At 41.8% G+C, this 19,464-nt stretch overlaps 2 protein-coding genes across 2 annotated transcripts in view; both read left to right on the top strand.

The window, feature by feature from the left end:
* LOC139749254 (copper-transporting ATPase 1-like) overlaps positions 1–19,464 on the top strand; it is a 364,429-nt gene that overhangs the window by 278,850 nt on the left and 66,115 nt on the right. The window contains exons 20-22 of the mRNA XM_071662991.1: positions 7,246–7,366; positions 9,400–9,587; positions 9,707–9,865. Of these exons, the coding sequence (XP_071519092.1) occupies positions 7,246–7,366; positions 9,400–9,587; positions 9,707–9,865 (468 nt within the window). The remainder of the gene's footprint in view (positions 1–7,245; positions 7,367–9,399; positions 9,588–9,706; positions 9,866–19,464) is intronic.
* LOC139749259 (probable copper-exporting P-type ATPase V) lies at positions 13,742–14,325 on the top strand. The gene is made up of 2 exons (XM_071662995.1): positions 13,742–13,974; positions 14,137–14,325. Exons 1-2 carry the CDS (start codon positions 13,801–13,803, stop codon positions 14,323–14,325), a joined length of 363 nt encoding a protein of 120 aa, XP_071519096.1. The 5' UTR covers positions 13,742–13,800.

Here is a 19,464-nt window from a genome sequence, read left to right as displayed (position 1 = left end):
GGGAGCAAATGGGAACTTCAGTGAAGGGCGCAAATGGGGAGGTGATAACAAGTAGTGGTGATGTGAGAAGGAGATGGAGTGAGTATTTTGAAGGTTTGTTGAATGTGTTTGATGATAGAGTGGCAGATATAGGGTGTTTTGGTCGAGGTGGTGTGCAAAGTGCGAGGGTTAGGGAAAATGATTTGGTAAACAGAGAAGAGGTAGTAAAAGTTTTGCGGAAGATGAAAGCCAGCAAGGCAGCAGGTTTGGATGGTATTGCAGTGGAATTTATTAAAAAAGGGGGTGACTGTATTGTTGACTGGTTGGTAAGGTTATTTAATGTATGTATGACTCATGGTGAGGTGCCTGAGGATTGGCGGAATGCTTGCATAGTGCCATTGTACAAAGGCAAAGGGGATAAGAGTGAGTGCTCAAATTACAGAGGTATAAGTTTGTTGAGTATTCCTGGCAAATTATATGGGAGGGTATTGATTGAGAGGGTGAAGGCATGCACAGAGCATCAGATTGGGGAAGAGCAGTGTGGTTTCAGAAGTGGTAGAGGATGTGTGGATCAGGTGTTTGCTTTGAAGAATGTATGTGAGAAATACTTAGAAAAGCAAATGGATTTGTATGTAGCATTTATGGATCTGGAGAAGGCATATGATAGAGTTGATAGAGATGCTCTGTGGAAGGTATTAAGAATATATGGTGTGGGAGGCAAGTTGTTAGAAGCATTGAAAAGTTTTTATCGAGGATGTAAGGCATGTGTACGTGTAGGAAGAGAGGAAAGTGATTGGTTCTCAGTGAATGTAGGTTTGCGGCAGGGGTGTGTGATGTCTCCATGGTTGTTTAATTTGTTTATGGATGGGGTTGTTAGGGAGGTGAATGCAAGAGTTTTGGAAAGAGGGGCAAGTATGAAGTCTGTTGGGGATGAGAGAGCTTGGGAAGTGAGTCAGTTGTTGTTCGCTGATGATACAGCGCTGGTGGCTGATTCATGTGAGAAACTGCAGAAGCTGGTGACTGAGTTTGGTAAAGTGTGTGAAAGAAGAAAGTTAAGAGTAAATGTGAATAAGAGCAAGGTTATTAGGTACAGTAGGGTTGAGGGTCAAGTCAATTGGGAGGTGAGTTTGAATGGAGAAAAACTGGAGGAAGTGAAGTGTTTTAGATATCTGGGAGTGGATCTGGCAGCGGATGGAAACACGGAAGCGGAAGTGGATCATAGGGTGGGGGAGGGGGCGAAAATTCTGGGAGCCTTGAAGAATGTGTGGAAGTCGAGAACATTATCTCGGAAAGCAAAAATGGGTATGTTTGAAGGAATAGTGGTTCCAACAATGTTGTATGGTTGCGAGGCGTGGACTATGGATAGAGTTGTGCGCAGGAGGATGGATGTGCTGGAAATGAGATGTTTGAGGACAATGTGTGGTGTGAGGTGGTTTGATCGAGTAAGTAACGTAAGGGTAAGAGAGATGTGTGGAAATAAAAAGAGTGTGGTTGAGAGAGCAGAAGAGGGTGTTTTAAAATGGTTTGGGCACTTGGAGAGAATGAGTGAGGAAAGATTGACCGAGAGGATATATGTGTCGGAGGTGGAGGGAACGAGGAGAAGAGGGAGACCAAATTGGAGGTGGAAAGATGGAGTGAAAAAGATTTTGTGTGATCGGGGCCTGAACATGCAGGAGGGTGAAAGGAGGGCAAAGAATAGAGTGAATTGGAGCGATGTGGTATACCGGGGTTGATGTGCTGTCAGTGGATTGAATCAAGGCATGTGAAGCGTCTGGGGTAAACCATGGAAAGCTGTGTAGGTATGTATATTTGCGTGTGTGGACGTATGTATGTACATGTGTATGGGGGGGGTTGGGCCATTTCTTTCGTCTGTTTCCTTGCGCTACCTCGCAAACGCGGGAGACCGGCAAAAAAAAGAAAAAATTATTTATTTATTTTGCTTTGTTGCTGTCTCCCGCGTTAGCGAGGTAGCTCAAGGAAACAGACGAAAGAATGGCCCAACCCACCCACATACACATGTATATACATACACGTCCACACACACAAATATACATACCTATACATCTCAATGTATGCATATATATACACACACAGACTTATACATATATACACATGTACATAATTCATACTGTCTGCCTTTATTTATTCCCATCGCCACCTCGCCACACATGGAATAACAACCCCCTCGTGTGTGCGAGGTAGCGCTAGGAAAAGACAACAAAGGCCCCATTCGTTCACACTCAGTCTCTAGCTGTCATGTAATAATGCACCGAAACCACAGCTCCCTTTCCACATCCAGGCCCCACAGAACTTTCCATGGTTTAGCCCAGACGCTTCACATGCCCTGGTTCAATCCATTGACAGCACGTCAACCCTGGTATACCACATCGTTCCAGTTCACTCTATTCCTTGCACGCCTTTCACCCTCCTTCATGTTCAGGCCCTGATCACTCAAAATCTTTTTCACTCCATCTTTCCACCTCCAATTTGGTCTCCCACTTCTCATTTCCTCCACCTCTGACACATATATCCTCTTTGTCAATCTCTCCTCACTCATGGGTGATTATTGGTGCATATGCACCTGGGCATGAGAAGAAACATCATGAGAGGCAAGTGTTTTAGGAGCAGCTGAATGAGTGTGATAGTGGTTTTGATGCACGAGACTAGGTTATAGTTATAGTGATGGGTGATTTGAATGCAAAGGTGAGTAATGTGGCAGTTGAGGGAATAATTTGTGTACATGGGGTGTCCAGTGGTGTAAATGGAAATGGTGAAGAGCTTGTACATTTATGTGCTGAAAAAGGACTGGTGATTGGGAATACCTGGTTTAAAAAGAGAGGTATATTTAAGTATACGTATGTAAGTAGGAGAGATGGCCAGAGAGCATTATTGGGTTACGTGTTAATTGATAGGCACGCAAAAGAGAGACTTTTGGATGTTAATGTACTGAGAGGTGCAACTGGAGGGATGTCTGATCATTATCTTGTGGAGGTGAAGGTGAAGATTTGTAGAGGTTTTCAGAAAAGAAGAGAGAATGTTGGGGTGAAGAGAAGGGTGAGAGTAAGTGAGCTTGGGAAGGAGACTTGTGTGAGGAAGTACCAGGAGAGACTGAGTACAGAATGGAAAAAGGTGAGAACAAAGGAGGTAATGGGAGTGGGGGAGGAATGGGATGTATTTAGGGAAGCAGTGATGGCTTGCGCGAAAGATGCTTGTGGCATGAGAAGTGTGGGAGGTGGGCAGATTAGAAAGGGCAGTGAGTGGCGGGATGAAGAAGTAAGATTATTAGTGAAAGAGAAGAGAGAGGCATTTGGACGATTTTTGCAGGGAAATAATGCAAATGAGTGGGAGATGTATAAAAGAAAGAGACAGGAGGTCAAGAGAAAGGTGCAAGAGGTGAAAAAGAGGGCAAATGAGAGTTTGGGTGAGAGTATCATTAAATTTTAGGGAGAATGAAAAGATGTTTTGGAAGAAGGTAAATAAAGTGCATAAGACAAGGGAACAAATAGGAACTTCAGTGAAGGGGGCAAGCGGGGAGGTGATAACAAGTAGTGGTGATGTGAGAAGATGGAGTGAGTATTTTGAAAGTTTGTTGAATGTATTTGATGATAGAGTGGCAGACATAGGATGTTTTGGTCGAGGTGGTGTGTAAAGTGAGAGGGTTAGGGAGAATGAATTGGTAAACAGAGAAGAGGTAGTAAAAGCTCTGCGGAAGATGAAAGCTGGCAAGGCGGCACGTTTGGATGATATTGCAGTGGAATTTATTAAAAAAGGGGGTGACTGTATTGTTGACTGGTTGGTAAGGTTATTTAATGTATGTATGTCTCATGGTGAGGTGCCTGAGGATTGGCGGAATGCTTGCATAGTGCCATTGTACAAAGGCAAAGGAGATAAGAGTGAGTGCTCAAATTACAGAGGTATAAGTATGTTGAGTATTCCTGGTAAATTAATTGGGAGGGTATTGATTGAGAGGGTGAAGACATGTACAGAGCATCAGATTGAGGAAGAGCAGTGTGGTTTCAGAAGTGGTAGAGGAAGTATGGATCAGGTGTTTGCTTTGAAGAATGTATGTGAGAAATACTTAGAAAACTAAATGGGTTTTTATGTAGGATTTATGGATCTGGAGAAGGCATACGATAGAGTTGATAGAGATGCTCTGTGAAAGGTATTAAGAATATATGGTGTGGGAGGCAAGTTGTTGGAAGCAGTGAAAAGTTTTTATCGAGGATGTAAGGCATGTGTACGTGTAGGAAGAGAGGAAAGTGATTGGTTCTCAGTGAATGTAGGTTTGCAGCAGGGGTGTGTGATGTCTCCATGGTTGTTTAATTAGTTTATGGATGGGGTTGTTAGGGAGGTGAATGCAAGAGTTTTGGAAAGAGGGGCAAGTATGCAGTCTGTTGCGGATGAGAGAGCTTGAGAAGTGAGTCAGTTGTTGTTTGCTGATGATGCAGTGCTGGTGGCTGATTCATGTGAGAAAATGCAGAAGCTGGTGATTGAGTTTGGTAAAGTGTGTGAAAGAAGAAAGTTGAGAGTAAATGTGAATAAGAGCAAGGTTATTAGGTATAGTAGGGTTGAGGGTCAAGTCAATTGGGAGGTAAGTGTGAATGGAGAAAAACTGGAGGAAGTGAAGTGTTTTAGATATCTGGGAGTGGATTTGGCAGCGGATGGAACCATGGAAGCGGAAGTGAATCATAGGGTGGGGGAGGGGGAGAAAATTCTGGGAGCATTGAAGAATGCGTGTAAGTTGAGAACATTATCTCGGAAAGCAAAAATGGGTATGTTTGAAGGAATAGTGGTACCAACAATGTTGTATGGTTGCGAGGCTTGGGCTATGGATAGAGTTGTGCGGAGGAGGGTGGATGTGCTGGAAATGAGATGTTTGAGGACAGTATGTGGTAAGAGAGATGTGTGGTAATAAAAAGAGTGTGGTTGAGAGACCAGAAGAGGGTGTTTTGAAATTGTTTGGGCACATGGAGAGAATGAGTGAGGAGAGATTGACCAAGAGGATATATGTGTCAGGTGGAGGGAACGAGGAGAAGTGGGAGACCAAATTGGAGGTGGAAAGATGGAGTGAAAAAGGTTTTGAGTGATCGGGGCCTGAACATGCAGGAGGGTGAAAGGCGTGCAAGGAATAGAGTGAATTGGAACGATGTGGTGTACCGGGGTTGACGTGCTGTCAATAGATTGAAACAGGGCATGTGAAGCGTCTGGGGTAAACCATGGAAAGTTGTGTGGGGCCTGGATGTGGAAAGGGAGCTGTGGTTTCGGTGCATTATTTCATGACAGCTAGAGACTGAGTGTGAACGAATGGGGCCTTTGTTGTCTTTTCCTAGCGCTACCTCGCACACATGAGGGGGGGAGGGGGTTGTTATTCTATGTGTGGCGAGGTGGCGATGGGAATGAATAAAGGCGAACAGTATGAAATATGTACATGTGTATATATGTATGTGTTTGTGTGTGTATCTATATGTATACAGTGAGTTGTATAGGTATGTATATTTGTGTGTGTGGACGTGTATGTATATACATGTGTATGTGGGTGGGTTGGGCCATTTCTTTCGTCTGTTTCCTTGCACTACCTCGCTAACGCGGGAGACAGCGAGAAAGCAAAATGAATAATGAATGATGAAATATATATATCCCATAACTTTTGCTCAGCTCTTCATCCACCCGTGCACATGTATTTGCTCCTTTATAGAAGGCTTTTCCACAATCCAGCAGTTGCCCCATACCATATATCCTTAACAGATCCCATAAAGCATTCCACTCAACTCAGTCATATGCTTTCTCCAGATCCATCAAAACTGCATACAACTTCTTACCTTTTGCTAAATACTTTTCCATGATCATCTTTACTACAAAAATCTGATCTACACATTCCCTACCTTTCCTGAAACCTCCTTGCTCTTCAATTATTCTGCATTCAGTCTTTTCCATTACTCTGTCAACTAATATTCTTTACTGTAACCAGATTTTATCTACAAGATATTTTATTATTGGGAGTATAGTTCCTTCACAGAACTCACTCCATAAGAGCCTGTATTTCCATATTACCAGAGTTAGTGCAACCTTGGGCTGCTGGAGCCTTTCAAAGGAGGTCCTGGATAATTGTAAATGAAATTTATACATCATTTTACTTCTTATTTGTTCATTGTCTCCTTTGTTAATGAGATAGTGCAAGAAACAGATGAAGGAAAGGCATCATTTACCACATCGATTCTTTAGCTGTCATTTTTAATTTACTGAAACTACAGCCCCCTATCCACAGCTAGGCCTTACTGATCATATAGACTCCATCAGGACCATGAGGCCTACAATAACCTAGTTATGGTTCTTTAGTCAGTTTCATTACTTTCAAGACTTTTTTCTCATCCCATGTTGTTGGTGCTGGAGCAAGAGTGTCCTTCGTATTTGGTCCCTGGTTATTTCCTAATCATCCTCAACAATTTCCTCTTCATTTATTATTCATTACCATGATTGGCTGATCTCTAACCAACAGTTTGCTATATGTGAACTTATGAGGAAGTTTTGGATTATCTTTGTCTTATCAGCAATATTCTTTCCAAAGTACTTCTTCTTTTCCTTTATGTATAATTACCTGTTTGAATAGTAAATGGAGAGAGTTCTGCACTTAAAGGCTGCCATCTATTGAAATTCCTTTACCTTTGAAAAGATTTTGTTGTTAGGCAGTCCTACCATGTAGTTAGAGTTAAGGATAAAGAGTCATGTGAGTTGTTTGTTGCTATCTCACATGCACAGGGGTCATTTGCCTGAAACTTTGATTATTGCTAGTTTTGGTATTTCATCATTTCTGTTGGGCCCTAACTCTATAAATAGTTAAGGGCTGACTAAATACTGTATTTCTGGTTATGTCATTAAATTCAGTCTTTAAGTGGTGGCTGGTCAAGACAAGATGTGTGGTATCATCAGGTCACCATTTCTCTGTTTAACCTATTCACTATGGCTGGTTGATTTTAAGGCTTACTCCCCTGTGCGGCTGTTTTTGGAAGACATAAAAAGGTACATATGTATACCAGCCATATTGAACCTTTATTATTCAGAGACCACATGTGTACCAGCCACAGTAAATGGGTTAAACAGGAAAAAAATTACTTGTCACCACTCACTGATATCAAGAGATTTATTATTTTCTTCTAACATATTCATTGCAATATTGAATTTCATAAATTTGCCAGCAGCTTCTTAAAACCATGTATATTTTCTAATAATTCAGCGATGGTGAGCTTTCATCATTTTTATTGTTTACAGGTGCTCATTGGTAATCGAGATTGGATGAGCCAGAATGGAATAATTGTACCAAAAAATGTGGACAACCAAATGGAAGAACAGGAAGAGTTAGGCCGCACTGCTGTGCTTGCTGCTGTAAATGGTTAGTTTTGTATCAGTTCTTTCAGTTAAACAGCTTTTCATATTTATTGTCTGTAGAAGAATGTCAAGTGTGTGACCCCAATATGGATGTCAAACTTTCAGACATAAAGTATTTGGTAATGCTAAAAGAGCTAGGGTTAGGGTAAAAATTCATCACAGAGACTCCTGGGATTGTGAATCTAATTATATTCTACCTTTGGAACCATCATCACTCCGACTTTCATAGCTGTGTTCAATCAGTATCATTTGCATGTAGGTTCCTGGAAAAAGGCAAGAGTAGCTTTACTGCTAAAGGAGTTGTGGGAAAGTGTGAGAGTAGCACTGCTGCTAAAGGAGTTGTGGGAATGTGTGAAAGAGTGTAAGGAAATGAGTTCTAGACGAATATGGGTCAAAATGTAAGTGGATTATGAGAGATGGGTGATTATTAGTGCTTATGCACTTGAAAATGAGAGGACTGAGGAAGAGAGGCAAGAGTTTTGAGAGAAGCAGAATAAGTTTGTCAGCAATTTTGATGCAAGGGAATGAATATTAGTGATGGGTGATTTCAACGTGAGATCAGGTAATGTGGCAGTTGAGGTTATGGGGGGTGGAATGAGGTATCCATTGCTGTGAATGAAAATGGCGAACAGCCTGGGGAATTGTGTTTTGAGAAAGGACTGGTTGTTGGGAATATTTGGTTTAAAAAGAGGGACATACTTAAGTGCACAGTGGGGAATAGGGATAATGGAAAGTGGGCATTATTGGATTGTGTAATATTTGATAGGCATTCAAAGGAGAGACTCTTTTGTATGAATGTATTGAGAGGGGCAATTGATGTTATGTCTGATCGCTACTTGGTGAAGGCAAGGGTGAAAATGCGTTGAGGCTATCGGAAAAGAGGGTCTGATTTGGTGGGAAGAAGGTGGTGAAAGTGAATGAGTCTAGAAAGAAGGCTAATGTTAAAGAGATATCAGGAAAAACTGAGTGTGAAATTGCAAAAATGAATTTGTGGGAGTTGGTGAGGGAGGAAAGTATTGAGGGAAACATTCCTTACATGTATGAGAGAAGTATGATGGCATGCCAAGAATAGGTGAGCATGTGAAAAAGGTTAGTGAAAAGTGGATGAGATAGTTGAGAAACATTGCAACAGAGGTTAATTTAGATATGCTTCAATAATATTTGGATAGAGTTGTGCGGAGGAGGGTGGATGTGCTGGAAATGAGATGTTTGAGGACAATATGTGGTGTGAGGTGGTTTGATTGAGTAAGTAATGTAAGGGTAAGAGAGATGTGTGGTAATAAAAAGAGTGTGGTTGAGGGAGCAGAAGACGGTGTTTTGAAATGGTTTGGTCACATGGAGAGAATGAGTGAGGAAAGTTTGACAAAGAGGATATATGTGTCAGAGGTGGAGGGATCGAGGAGAAGTGGGAGACCAAATTGGAGGTGGAAAGATGGAGTGAAAAAGATTTTGAGTGATCGAGGCCTGAACATGCAGGAGGGTGAAAGGCGTGCAAGGAATAGAGTGAATCGGAACGATGTGATATACCGGGGTCGACGTTCTGTCAATGGATTGAACCAGGGCATTTGAAGCGTCTGGGGTAAACCATGGAAAGTTCTGTGGGGCCTGGATGTGGAAAGGGAGTTGTGGTTTCGGTGCATTATTACATGACAGCTAGAGACTGAGTGTGAACGAATGTGGCATTTGTTGTCTTTTCCTAGCGCTACCTCGCACACATGAGGGGGGAGGTGGTTGTTATTCCATGTGTGGCGAGGTGGCGATGGGAATGAATAAAGGCAGACAGTATGAATTATGTACATGTGTATATATGTATATGTCTGTGTGTGTATACATATGTATACATTGAGATGTATAGGTATGTATATTTGCATGTGTGGACATGTATGTATATACATGTGTATGTGGGTGGGTTGGGCCATTCTTTCGTCTGTTTCCTTGCACTACCTCACTAACGCAAGAGACAGCGACGAAGCAAAATAATGATAATAATAATAATAATATTTTCTTGTTTTCCTGTGACAATACCTTTCCTTCCAGGTTGTCTCCTAGGAATGCTGGCTGTAGCAGATACCGTCAAACCAGAGGCAGCTCTGACTGTTTATACTCTTCAGAAAAAAGGACTAAATGTCATCCTCCTGACTGGTGACAATCAGAAGACAGCAGCAGCCATTGCTAAACAAGTTGGCATCACCAGAGTCTTTGCTGAAGTTCTTCCTTCTCATAAGGTATGTGTAACACGAGTTGCTAGGATGCAGTGTTGTAATCTAGAATATATATTTTTATCCAATGAAGTGATCAGATAAAAGGGTGTAGGTATTGAATAAAGTTGATGCTCTTCTTTTAGGTAAAGAAAGTAAAGCAGTTGCAAGAATCAGGACATAAAGTAGCGATGGTTGGCGATGGTGTCAATGACTCACCTGCTTTGGCTCAAGCTGATGTTGGTATTGCTATATCATCTGGTACTGATGTTGCAGTTGAGGCTGCAGATGTTGTACTTATAAGGGTAAGAGAGTGCTTCCTTAACCTTCCCTAGCATTGCCATATAATTTTACTTTGAGAAATCACTGTGGATTCCAGTAAATATTTCTTTCATAGTTTTTTTTTTGTCCAGTATGATCCTCTCTATGCACACATGAAATTACCATATATCTCTCCTTGGCTATTTTGCCCCACAAACCTTGAGAGAATCACTAATACCCCCTGGGGTTAGAAACCATCAATTCCATGCCTTTTAGTGAGGTCAGTGCCTCTTACCCCTCACTGACCACTTACTTGTACAGTGGTTGTGGCCTGCAGCTCAGTTCAGGTCTGCCCTTCTGGCAGTTAGTAACCTCCACTTAATGATGGTGTCATTGCCCCACTGGCAGACACCCAGCTGGGTGGACTTGTACTTGTAATAGCATTTTTTTTTTTTTCTTAAGACCTCTTCCATCATACCGTGGATAAGTGGCCTTCATTGATTCACTTAAGTTGTAGTTTATATATGTACAGTGAATTATTTACATATTTTGTACTGTTATGAATTTATTATGTATTCAAATTGTAACATTTTCTATGTTGTGCGGTGAAATTTTATCCTTCCCCTCCACATTCTGATTTTCAATGTAACATAGATGGGTTGTTCTCTTCTTTTTCGAATATTTCAGGTAGTTTTAGCTCTTAGGTCCCGTACTGAAGAAGTATGCAGTTAGGGACTTGGATGGTGTCGTTTCAGAGTGACATCATCGATTCAAGCTCCACTGTTGTGCCATTCAGAATCAAACATCAGTCAGCCAATCCATCATTAGTTTGGTTCTACCCAATTTATAATTGCAGGCATTTTTGTAGACAAGAGTCTCCAGTAGCACAGTCCTAGGAGCAAGGGAGTTTGTCTGTTTCATAGAATTTTTCACAGGCTAAGGAGCATGTGTAGTGGCTGGGGAAAACAACAGAACCATCTGTGGGGACTGATTGTGGATAGGGGGCTATGGTTTTAGTGTATTACACAATTCAGCTAGAGAATGGATGCGAATGAATGAGGCTTCTTCTTTGTATGTTCCTAGTGCTGATATAGGAAAGAGCAAACAAATATGAAAGAAAAGAAGAGAATGGAGCATTTGTTAGCTACATGTGGATGGCAGTCATTTTAAGTCATGCTAGGTGGGTTGGAATCTTATGGCCCACTAACCTGTCAGTCCCACACCTTGACATTTGCACCATGAAGCAATGGGAGATCAGAGCACCCTACTGGTTAGAAATAACCTGTCCCCTGGCAGAGCCATTTTTTTATATAAAGAAACGTAAGTAATTTTATAGAAGAGTATGCACTCCAGGGCACCTTTGCTTGGGTTTTTGCACCTCTCCTAGATTGTTTGTGTTTTTTGAGACTTGGGGGAGGAATGGGATGTATTTAGGGAAGCAGTGATGGCTTGCGCAAAAGATGCTTGTGGCATGAGAAGCGTGGGAGGTGGGTTGATTAGAAAGGGTAGTGAGTTGTGGGATGAAGAAGTAAGATTATTAGTGAAAGAGAAGAGAGAGGCATTTGGACGATTTTTGCAGGGAAAAAATGCAAATGAGTGGGAGATGTATAAAAGAAAGAGACAGGAGGTCAAGAGAAAGGTGCAAGAGGTGAAAAAGGAGGACAAATGAGAGTTGGGGTGAAAGAGTATCATTAAATTTTAGGGAGAATAAAAAGATGTTCTGGAAGGAGGTAAATAAAGTTCGTAAGACAAGAGAGCAAATGGGAACTTCAGTGAAGGGGGCAAATGGGGAGGTGATAACAAGTAGTGGTGATGTGAGAAGGAGATGGAGTGAGTATTTTGAAGGTTTGTTGAATGTGTTTGATGATAGAGTGGCAGATATAGGGTGTTTTGGTCGAGATGGGGTGCAAAGTGAGAGGGTTAGGGAAAATGATTTGGTAAACAGAGAAGAGGTAGTAAAAGCTTTGCAAAATGATGAAAGCCGGCAAGGCAGTGGGTTTAGGTGGTATCGCAGTGGAATTTATTAAAAAAGGGGGTGAGTGTATTATTGACTGGTTGGTAAGGTTATTTAATGTATGTTTGATTCATGGTGAGGTGCCTGAGGATTGGCAGAATGCATGCATAGTGCCATGGTACAAAGACAAAGGGGATAAGAGTGAGTGCTCAAATTACAGAGATATAAGTTTGTTGAGTATTCCTGGTAAATTATATGGGAGGGTATTGATTGAGAGGGTAAAGGCATGTACAGAGCATCAGATTGGGGAAGAGCAATGTGGTTTCAGAAGTGGTAGAGGATGTGTGGATCAGGTGTTTGCTTTGAAGAATGTATGTGAGAAATACTTAGAAAAGCAAATGGATTTGTATGTAGCATTTATGGATCTGGAGAAGGCATATGATAGAGTTGATAGAGATGCTCTGTGGAAGGTACTAAGAATATATGGTGTGGGAGGCAAGTTGTTAGAAGCAGTGAAAAGTTTTTATCGAGGATGTAAGGCATGTGTACGTGTAGGAAGAGAGGAAAGTGATTGGTTCTCAGTGAATGTAGGTTTGCGGCAGGGGTGTGTGATGTCTCCATGGTTGTTTAATTTGTTTATGGATGGGATTGTTAGGGAGGTAAATGCAAGAGTTTTGGAAAGAGGGGCAAGTATGAAGTCTGTTGGGGATGAGAGAGCTTGGGAAGTGAGTCAGTTGTTGTTCGCTGATGATACAGCGCTGGTGGCTGATTCATGTGAGAAACTGCAGAAGCTGGTGACTGAGTTTGGTAAAGTGTGTGAGAGAAGAAAGTTAAGAGTAAATGTTAATAAGAGCAAGGTTATTAGGTGCAGTAGGGTTGAGGGTCAAGTCAGTTGGGAGGTAAGTTTGAATGGAGAGAAACTGGAGGAAGTAAAATGTTTTAGATATCTGGGAGTGGACCTGGCAGCAGATGGAACCATGGAAGCGGAAGTGAATCAAAGGGTGGGGGAGGAGGCGAAAATTCTGGGAGCCTTGAAGAATGTGTGGAAGTCGAGAACATTATCTCGGAAAGCAAAAATGGGTATGTTTGAAGGAATAGTGGTTCCAACAATGTTGTATGGTTGCGAGGCGTGGGCTATGGATAGAGTTGTTCGCAGGAGGATGGATGTGCTGGAAATGAGATGTTTGAGGACAATGTGTGGTGTGAGGTGGTTTGATCGAGTAAGTAATGTAAGGGTAAGAGAGATGTGTGGAAATAAAAAGAGCGTGGTTGAGAGAGCAGAAGAGGGTGTTTTGAAATGGTTTGGGCACATGGAGAGAATGAGTGAGGAAAGATTGACCAAGAGGATATATGTGTCAGAGGCGGAGGGAACGAGGAGAAGTGGGAGACCAAATTGGAGGTGGAAAGATGGAGTGAAAAAGATTTTGAGTGATCGGGGCCTGAACATGCAGGAGGGTGAAAGGAGGGCAAGGAATGGAGTGAATTGGATCAGTGTGGTATACCGGGGTCGATGTGCTGTCAATGGATTGAATCAGGGCATGTGAAGCGTCTGGGGTAAACCATGGAAAGTTGTGTGGGGCCTGGATGTGGAAAGGGAGCTGTGGTTTCGGGCATTATTGCATGACAGCTAGAGACTGAGTGTGAACGAATGGGGCCTTTGTTGTCTTTTCCTAGCGCTACCTCGCACACATGAGGGGGGAGGGGGATGTTATTCCATGTGTGGCGAGGTGGCGATGGGAATGAATAAAGGCAGACAGCGTGAATTATGTACATGTGTATATATGTATGTGTCTGTGTGTGTATACATATGTATACATTGAGATGTATAGGTATGTATATTTGCATGTGTGGACATGTATGTATATACATGTGTATGTGGGTGGGTTGGGCCATTCTTTCGTCTGTTTCCTTGCACTACCTCACTAACGCAAGAGACAGCGACGAAGCAAAATAATGATAATAATAATAATAATATTTTCTTGTTTTCCTGTGACAATACCTTTCCTTCCAGGTTGTCTCCTAGGAATGCTGGCTGTAGCAGATACCGTCAAACCAGAGGCAGCTCTGACTGTTTATACTCTTCAGAAAAAAGGACTAAATGTCATCCTCCTGACTGGTGACAATCAGAAGACAGCAGCAGCCATTGCTAAACAAGTTGGCATCACCAGAGTCTTTGCTGAAGTTCTTCCTTCTCATAAGGTATGTGTAACACGAGTTGCTAGGATGCAGTGTTGTAATCTAGAATATATATTTTTATCCAATGAAGTGATCAGATAAAAGGGGGGTATGGGCTGGGGGTGTATAATTCGGGCGTATTCATCGTTTGTGTAGGTATTGAATAAAGTTGATGCTCTTCTTTAGGTAAAGAAAGTAAAGCAGTTGCAAGAATCAGGACATAAAGTAGCGATGGTTGGCGATGGTGTCAATGACTCACCTGCTTTGGCTCAAGCTGATGTTGGTATTGCTATATCATCTGGTACTGATGTTGCAGTTGAGGCTGCAGATGTTGTACTTATAAGGGTAAGAGAGTGCTTCCTTAACCTTCCCTAGCATTGCCATATAATTTTACTTTGAGAAATCACTGTGGATTCCAGTAAATATTTCTTTCATAGTTTTTTTTTGTCCAGTATGATCCTCTCTATGCACACATGAAATTACCATATATCTCTCCTTGGCTATTTTGCCCCACAAACCTTGAGAGAATCACTAATACCCCCTGGGGTTAGAAACCATCAATTCCATGCCTTTTAGTGAGGTCAGTGCCTCTTACCCCTCACTGACCACTTACTTGTACAGTGGTTGTGGCCTGCAGCTCAGTTCAGGTCTGCCCTTCTGGCAGTTAGTAACCTCCACTTAATGATGGTGTCATTGCCCCACTGGCAGACACCCAGCTGGGTGGACTTGTACTTGTAATAGCATTTTTTTTTTTTTTTTTCTTAAGACCTCTTCCATCATACCGTGGATAAGTGGCCTTCATTGATTCACTTAAGTTGTAGTTTATATATGTACAGTGAATTATTTACATATTTTGTACTGTTATGAATTTATTATGTATTCAAATTGTAACATTTTCTATGTTGTGCGGTGAAATTTTATCCTTCCCCTCCACATTCTGATTTTCAATGTAACATAGATGGGTTGTTCTCTTCTTTTTCGAATATTTCAGGTAGTTTTAGCTCTTAGGTCCCGTACTGAAGAAGTATGCAGTTAGGATTGGATGGTGTCGTTTCTGTAGTGGACATCATCGATTCAAGCTCCACTGTTGTGCCATTCAGAATCAAACATCAGTCAGCCAATCCATCATTAGTTTGGTTCTACCCAATTTATAATTGCAGCATTTTTGTAGACAAGAGTCTCCAGTAGCACAGTCCTAGGAGCAAGGGAGTTTGTCTGTTTCATAGAATTTTTCACAGGCTTAAGGAGCATGTGTAGTGGCTGGGGAAAACAACAGAACCATCTGTGGGGACTGATTGTGGATAGGGGGCTATGGTTTTAGTGTATTACACAATTCAGCTAGAGAATGGATGCGAATGAATGAGGCTTCTTCTTTGTATGTTCCTAGTGCTGATATAGGAAAGAGCAAACAAATATGAAAGAAAAGAAGAGAATGGAGCATTTGTTAGCTACATGTGGATGGCAGTCATTTTAAGTCATGCTAGGTGGGTTGGAATCTTATGGCCCACTAACCTGTCAGTCCCACACCTTGACATTTGCACCATGAAGCAATGGGAGATCAGAGCACCCTACTGGTTAGAAATAACCTGTCCCCTGGCAGAGCCATTTTTTTATATAAAGAAACGTAAGTAATTTTATAGAAGAGTATGCACTCCAGGGCACCTTTGCTTGGGTTTTTGCACCTCTCCTAGATTGTTTGTGTTTTTTGAGACTTGGGGGAGGAATGGGATGTATTTAGGAAGCAGTGATGGCTTGCGCAAAAGATGCTTGTGGCATGAGAAGCGTGGAGGTGGGTTGATTAGAAAGGGTAGTGAGTTGTGGGATGAAGAAGTAAGATTATTAGTGAAAGAGAAGAGAGAGGCATTTGGACGATTTTTGCAGGGAAAAAATGCAAATGAGTGGGAGATGTATAAAAGAAAGAGACAGGAGGTCAAGAGAAAGGTGCAAGAGGTGAAAAAGGAGGACAAATGAGAGTTGGGGTGAAAGAGTATCATTAAATTTTAGGGAGAATAAAAAGATGTTCTGGAAGAAGGTAAATAAAGTTCGTAAGACAAGAGAGCAAATGGGAACTTCAGTGAAGGGGGCAAATGGGGAGGTGATAACAAGTAGTGGTGATGTGAGAAGGAGATGGAGTGAGTATTTTGAAGGTTTGTTGAATGTGTTTGATGATAGAGTGGCAGATATAGGGTGTTTTGGTCGAGATGGGGTGCAAAGTGAGAGGGTTAGGGAAAATGATTTGGTAAACAGAGAAGAGGTAGTAAAAGCTTTGCAAAATGATGAAAGCCGGCAAGGCAGTGGGTTTAGGTGGTATCGCAGTGGAATTTATTAAAAAAGGGGGTGAGTGTATTATTGACTGGTTGGTAAGGTTATTTAATGTATGTTTGATCATGGTGTGGTGCTGAGTGGATTGGCGGAATGCATGCATAGTGCCATGGTACAAAGGCAAAGGGGATAAGAGTGAGTGCTCAAATTACAGAGATATAAGTTTGTTGAGTATTCCTGGTAAATTATATGGGAGGGTATTGATTGAGAGGGTAAAGGCATGTACAGAGCATCAGATTGGGGAAGAGCAATGTGGTTTCAGAAGTGGTAGAGGATGTGTGGATCAGGTGTTTGCTTTGAAGAATGTATGTGAGAAATACTTAGAAAAGCAAATGGATTTGTATGTAGCATTTATGGATCTGGAGAAGGCATATGATAGAGTTGATAGAGATGCTCTGTGGAAGGTACTAAGAATATATGGTGTGGGAGGCAAGTTGTTAGAAGCAGTGAAAAGTTTTTATCGAGGATGTAAGGCATGTGTACGTGTAGGAAGAGAGGAAAGTGATTGGTTCTCAGTGAATGTAGGTTTGCGGCAGGGGTGTGTGATGTCTCCATGGTTGTTTAATTTGTTTATGGATGGGATTGTTAGGGAGGTAAATGCAAGAGTTTTGGAAAGAGGGGCAAGTATGAAGTCTGTTGGGGATGAGAGAGCTTGGGAAGTGAGTCAGTTGTTGTTCGCTGATGATACAGCGCTGGTGGCTGATTCATGTGAGAAACTGCAGAAGCTGGTGACTGAGTTTGGTAAAGTGTGTGAGAGAAGAAAGTTAAGAGTAAATGTTAATAAGAGCAAGGTTATTAGGTGCAGTAGGGTTGAGGGTCAAGTCAGTTGGGAGGTAAGTTTGAATGGAGAGAAACTGGAGGAAGTAAAATGTTTTAGATATCTGGGAGTGGACCTGGCAGCAGATGGAACCATGGAAGCGGAAGTGAATCAAAGGGTGGGGGAGGAGGCGAAAATTCTGGGAGCCTTGAAGAATGTGTGGAAGTCGAGAACATTATCTCGGAAAGCAAAAATGGGTATGTTTGAAGGAATAGTGGTTCCAACAATGTTGTATGGTTGCGAGGCGTGGGCTATGGATAGAGTTGTGCGGAGGAGGGTGGATGTGCTGGAAATGAGATGTTTGAGGACAATATGTGGTGTGAGGTGGTTTGATTGAGTAAGTAATGTAAGGGTAAGAGAGATGTGTGGTAATAAAAAGAGTGTGGTTGAGGGAGCAGAAGACGGTGTTTTGAAATGGTTTGGTCACATGGAGAGAATGAGTGAGGAAAGTTTGACAAAGAGGATATATGTGTCAGAGGTGGAGGGATCGAGGAGAAGTGGGAGACCAAATTGGAGGTGGAAAGATGGAGTGAAAAAGATTTTGAGTGATCGAGGCCTGAACATGCAGGAGGGTGAAAGGCGTGCAAGGAATAGAGTGAATCGGAACGATGTGATATACCGGGGTCGACGTTCTGTCAATGGATTGAACCAGGGCATTTGAAGCGTCTGGGGTAAACCATGGAAAGTTCTGTGGGGCCTGGATGTGGAAAGGGAGTTGTGGTTTCGGTGCATTATTACATGACAGCTAGAGACTGAGTGTGAACGAATGTGGCATTTGTTGTCTTTTCCTAGCGCTACCTCGCACACATGAGGGGGGAGGTGGTTGTTATTCCATGTGTGGCGAGGTGGCGATGGGAATGAATAAAGGCAGACAGTATGAATTATGTACATGTGTATATATGTATATGTCTGTGTGTGTATACATATGTATACATTGAGATGTATAGGTATGTATATTTGCATGTGTGGACATGTATGTATATACATGTGTATGTGGGTGGGTTGGGCCATTCTTTCGTCTGTTTCCTTGCACTACCTCACTAACGCAAGAGACAGCGACGAAGCAAAATAATGATAATAATAATAATAATATTTTCTTGTTTTCCTGTGACAATACCTTTCCTTCCAGGTTGTCTCCTAGGAATGCTGGCTGTAGCAGATACCGTCAAACCAGAGGCAGCTCTGACTGTTTATACTCTTCAGAAAAAAGGACTAAATGTCATCCTCCTGACTGGTGACAATCAGAAGACAGCAGCAGCCATTGCTAAACAAGTTGGCATCACCAGAGTCTTTGCTGAAGTTCTTCCTTCTCATAAGGTATGTGTAACACGAGTTGCTAGGATGCAGTGTTGTAATCTAGAATATATATTTTTATCCAATGAAGTGATCAGATAAAAGGGTGTAGGTATTGAATAAAGTTGATGCTCTTCTTTTAGGTAAAGAAAGTAAAGCAGTTGCAAGAATCAGGACATAAAGTAGCGATGGTTGGCGATGGTGTCAATGACTCACCTGCTTTGGCTCAAGCTGATGTTGGTATTGCTATATCATCTGGTACTGATGTTGCAGTTGAGGCTGCAGATGTTGTACTTATAAGGGTAAGAGAGTGCTTCCTTAACCTTCCCTAGCATTGCCATATAATTTTACTTTGAGAAATCACTGTGGATTCCAGTAAATATTTCTTTCATAGTTTTTTTTTTGTCCAGTATGATCCTCTCTATGCACACATGAAATTACCATATATCTCTCCTTGGCTATTTTGCCCCACAAACCTTGAGAGAATCACTAATACCCCCTGGGGTTAGAAACCATCAATTCCATGCCTTTTAGTGAGGTCAGTGCCTCTTACCCCTCACTGACCACTTACTTGTACAGTGGTTGTGGCCTGCAGCTCAGTTCAGGTCTGCCCTTCTGGCAGTTAGTAACCTCCACTTAATGATGGTGTCATTGCCCCACTGGCAGACACCCAGCTGGGTGGACTTGTACTTGTAATAGCATTTTTTTTTTTTTCTTAAGACCTCTTCCATCATACCGTGGATAAGTGGCCTTCATTGATTCACTTAAGTTGTAGTTTATATATGTACAGTGAATTATTTACATATTTTGTACTGTTATGAATTTATTATGTATTCAAATTGTAACATTTTCTATGTTGTGCGGTGAAATTTTATCCTTCCCCTCCACATTCTGATTTTCAATGTAACATAGATGGGTTGTTCTCTTCTTTTTCGAATATTTCAGGTAGTTTTAGCTCTTAGGTCCCGTACTGAAGAAGTATGCAGTTAGGGACTTGGATGGTGTCGTTTCAGAGTGACATCATCGATTCAAGCTCCACTGTTGTGCCATTCAGAATCAAACATCAGTCAGCCAATCCATCA

The sequence above is a fragment of the Panulirus ornatus genome, chromosome 6, assembly GCF_036320965.1.
Source record: "Panulirus ornatus isolate Po-2019 chromosome 6, ASM3632096v1, whole genome shotgun sequence".
In the NCBI taxonomy this organism is placed as follows: domain Eukaryota; kingdom Metazoa; phylum Arthropoda; class Malacostraca; order Decapoda; family Palinuridae; genus Panulirus; species Panulirus ornatus.
The sequence above is the reverse complement of the archived record's forward strand: the minus strand, read 5'-3'. Positions and strand labels throughout refer to the sequence as shown.

Coding starts and splice junctions, on each gene's coding strand:
- LOC139749259 (XM_071662995.1), top strand. CDS start 13,801: ATGCTGGCTGTAGCAGATACCGTCAAACCAGAGGCAGCTCTGACTGTT. Junction 13,975..14,136: donor AAGTTCTTCCTTCTCATAAG/GTATGTGTAACA, acceptor GCTCTTCTTTAG/GTAAAGAAAGTAAAGCAGTT.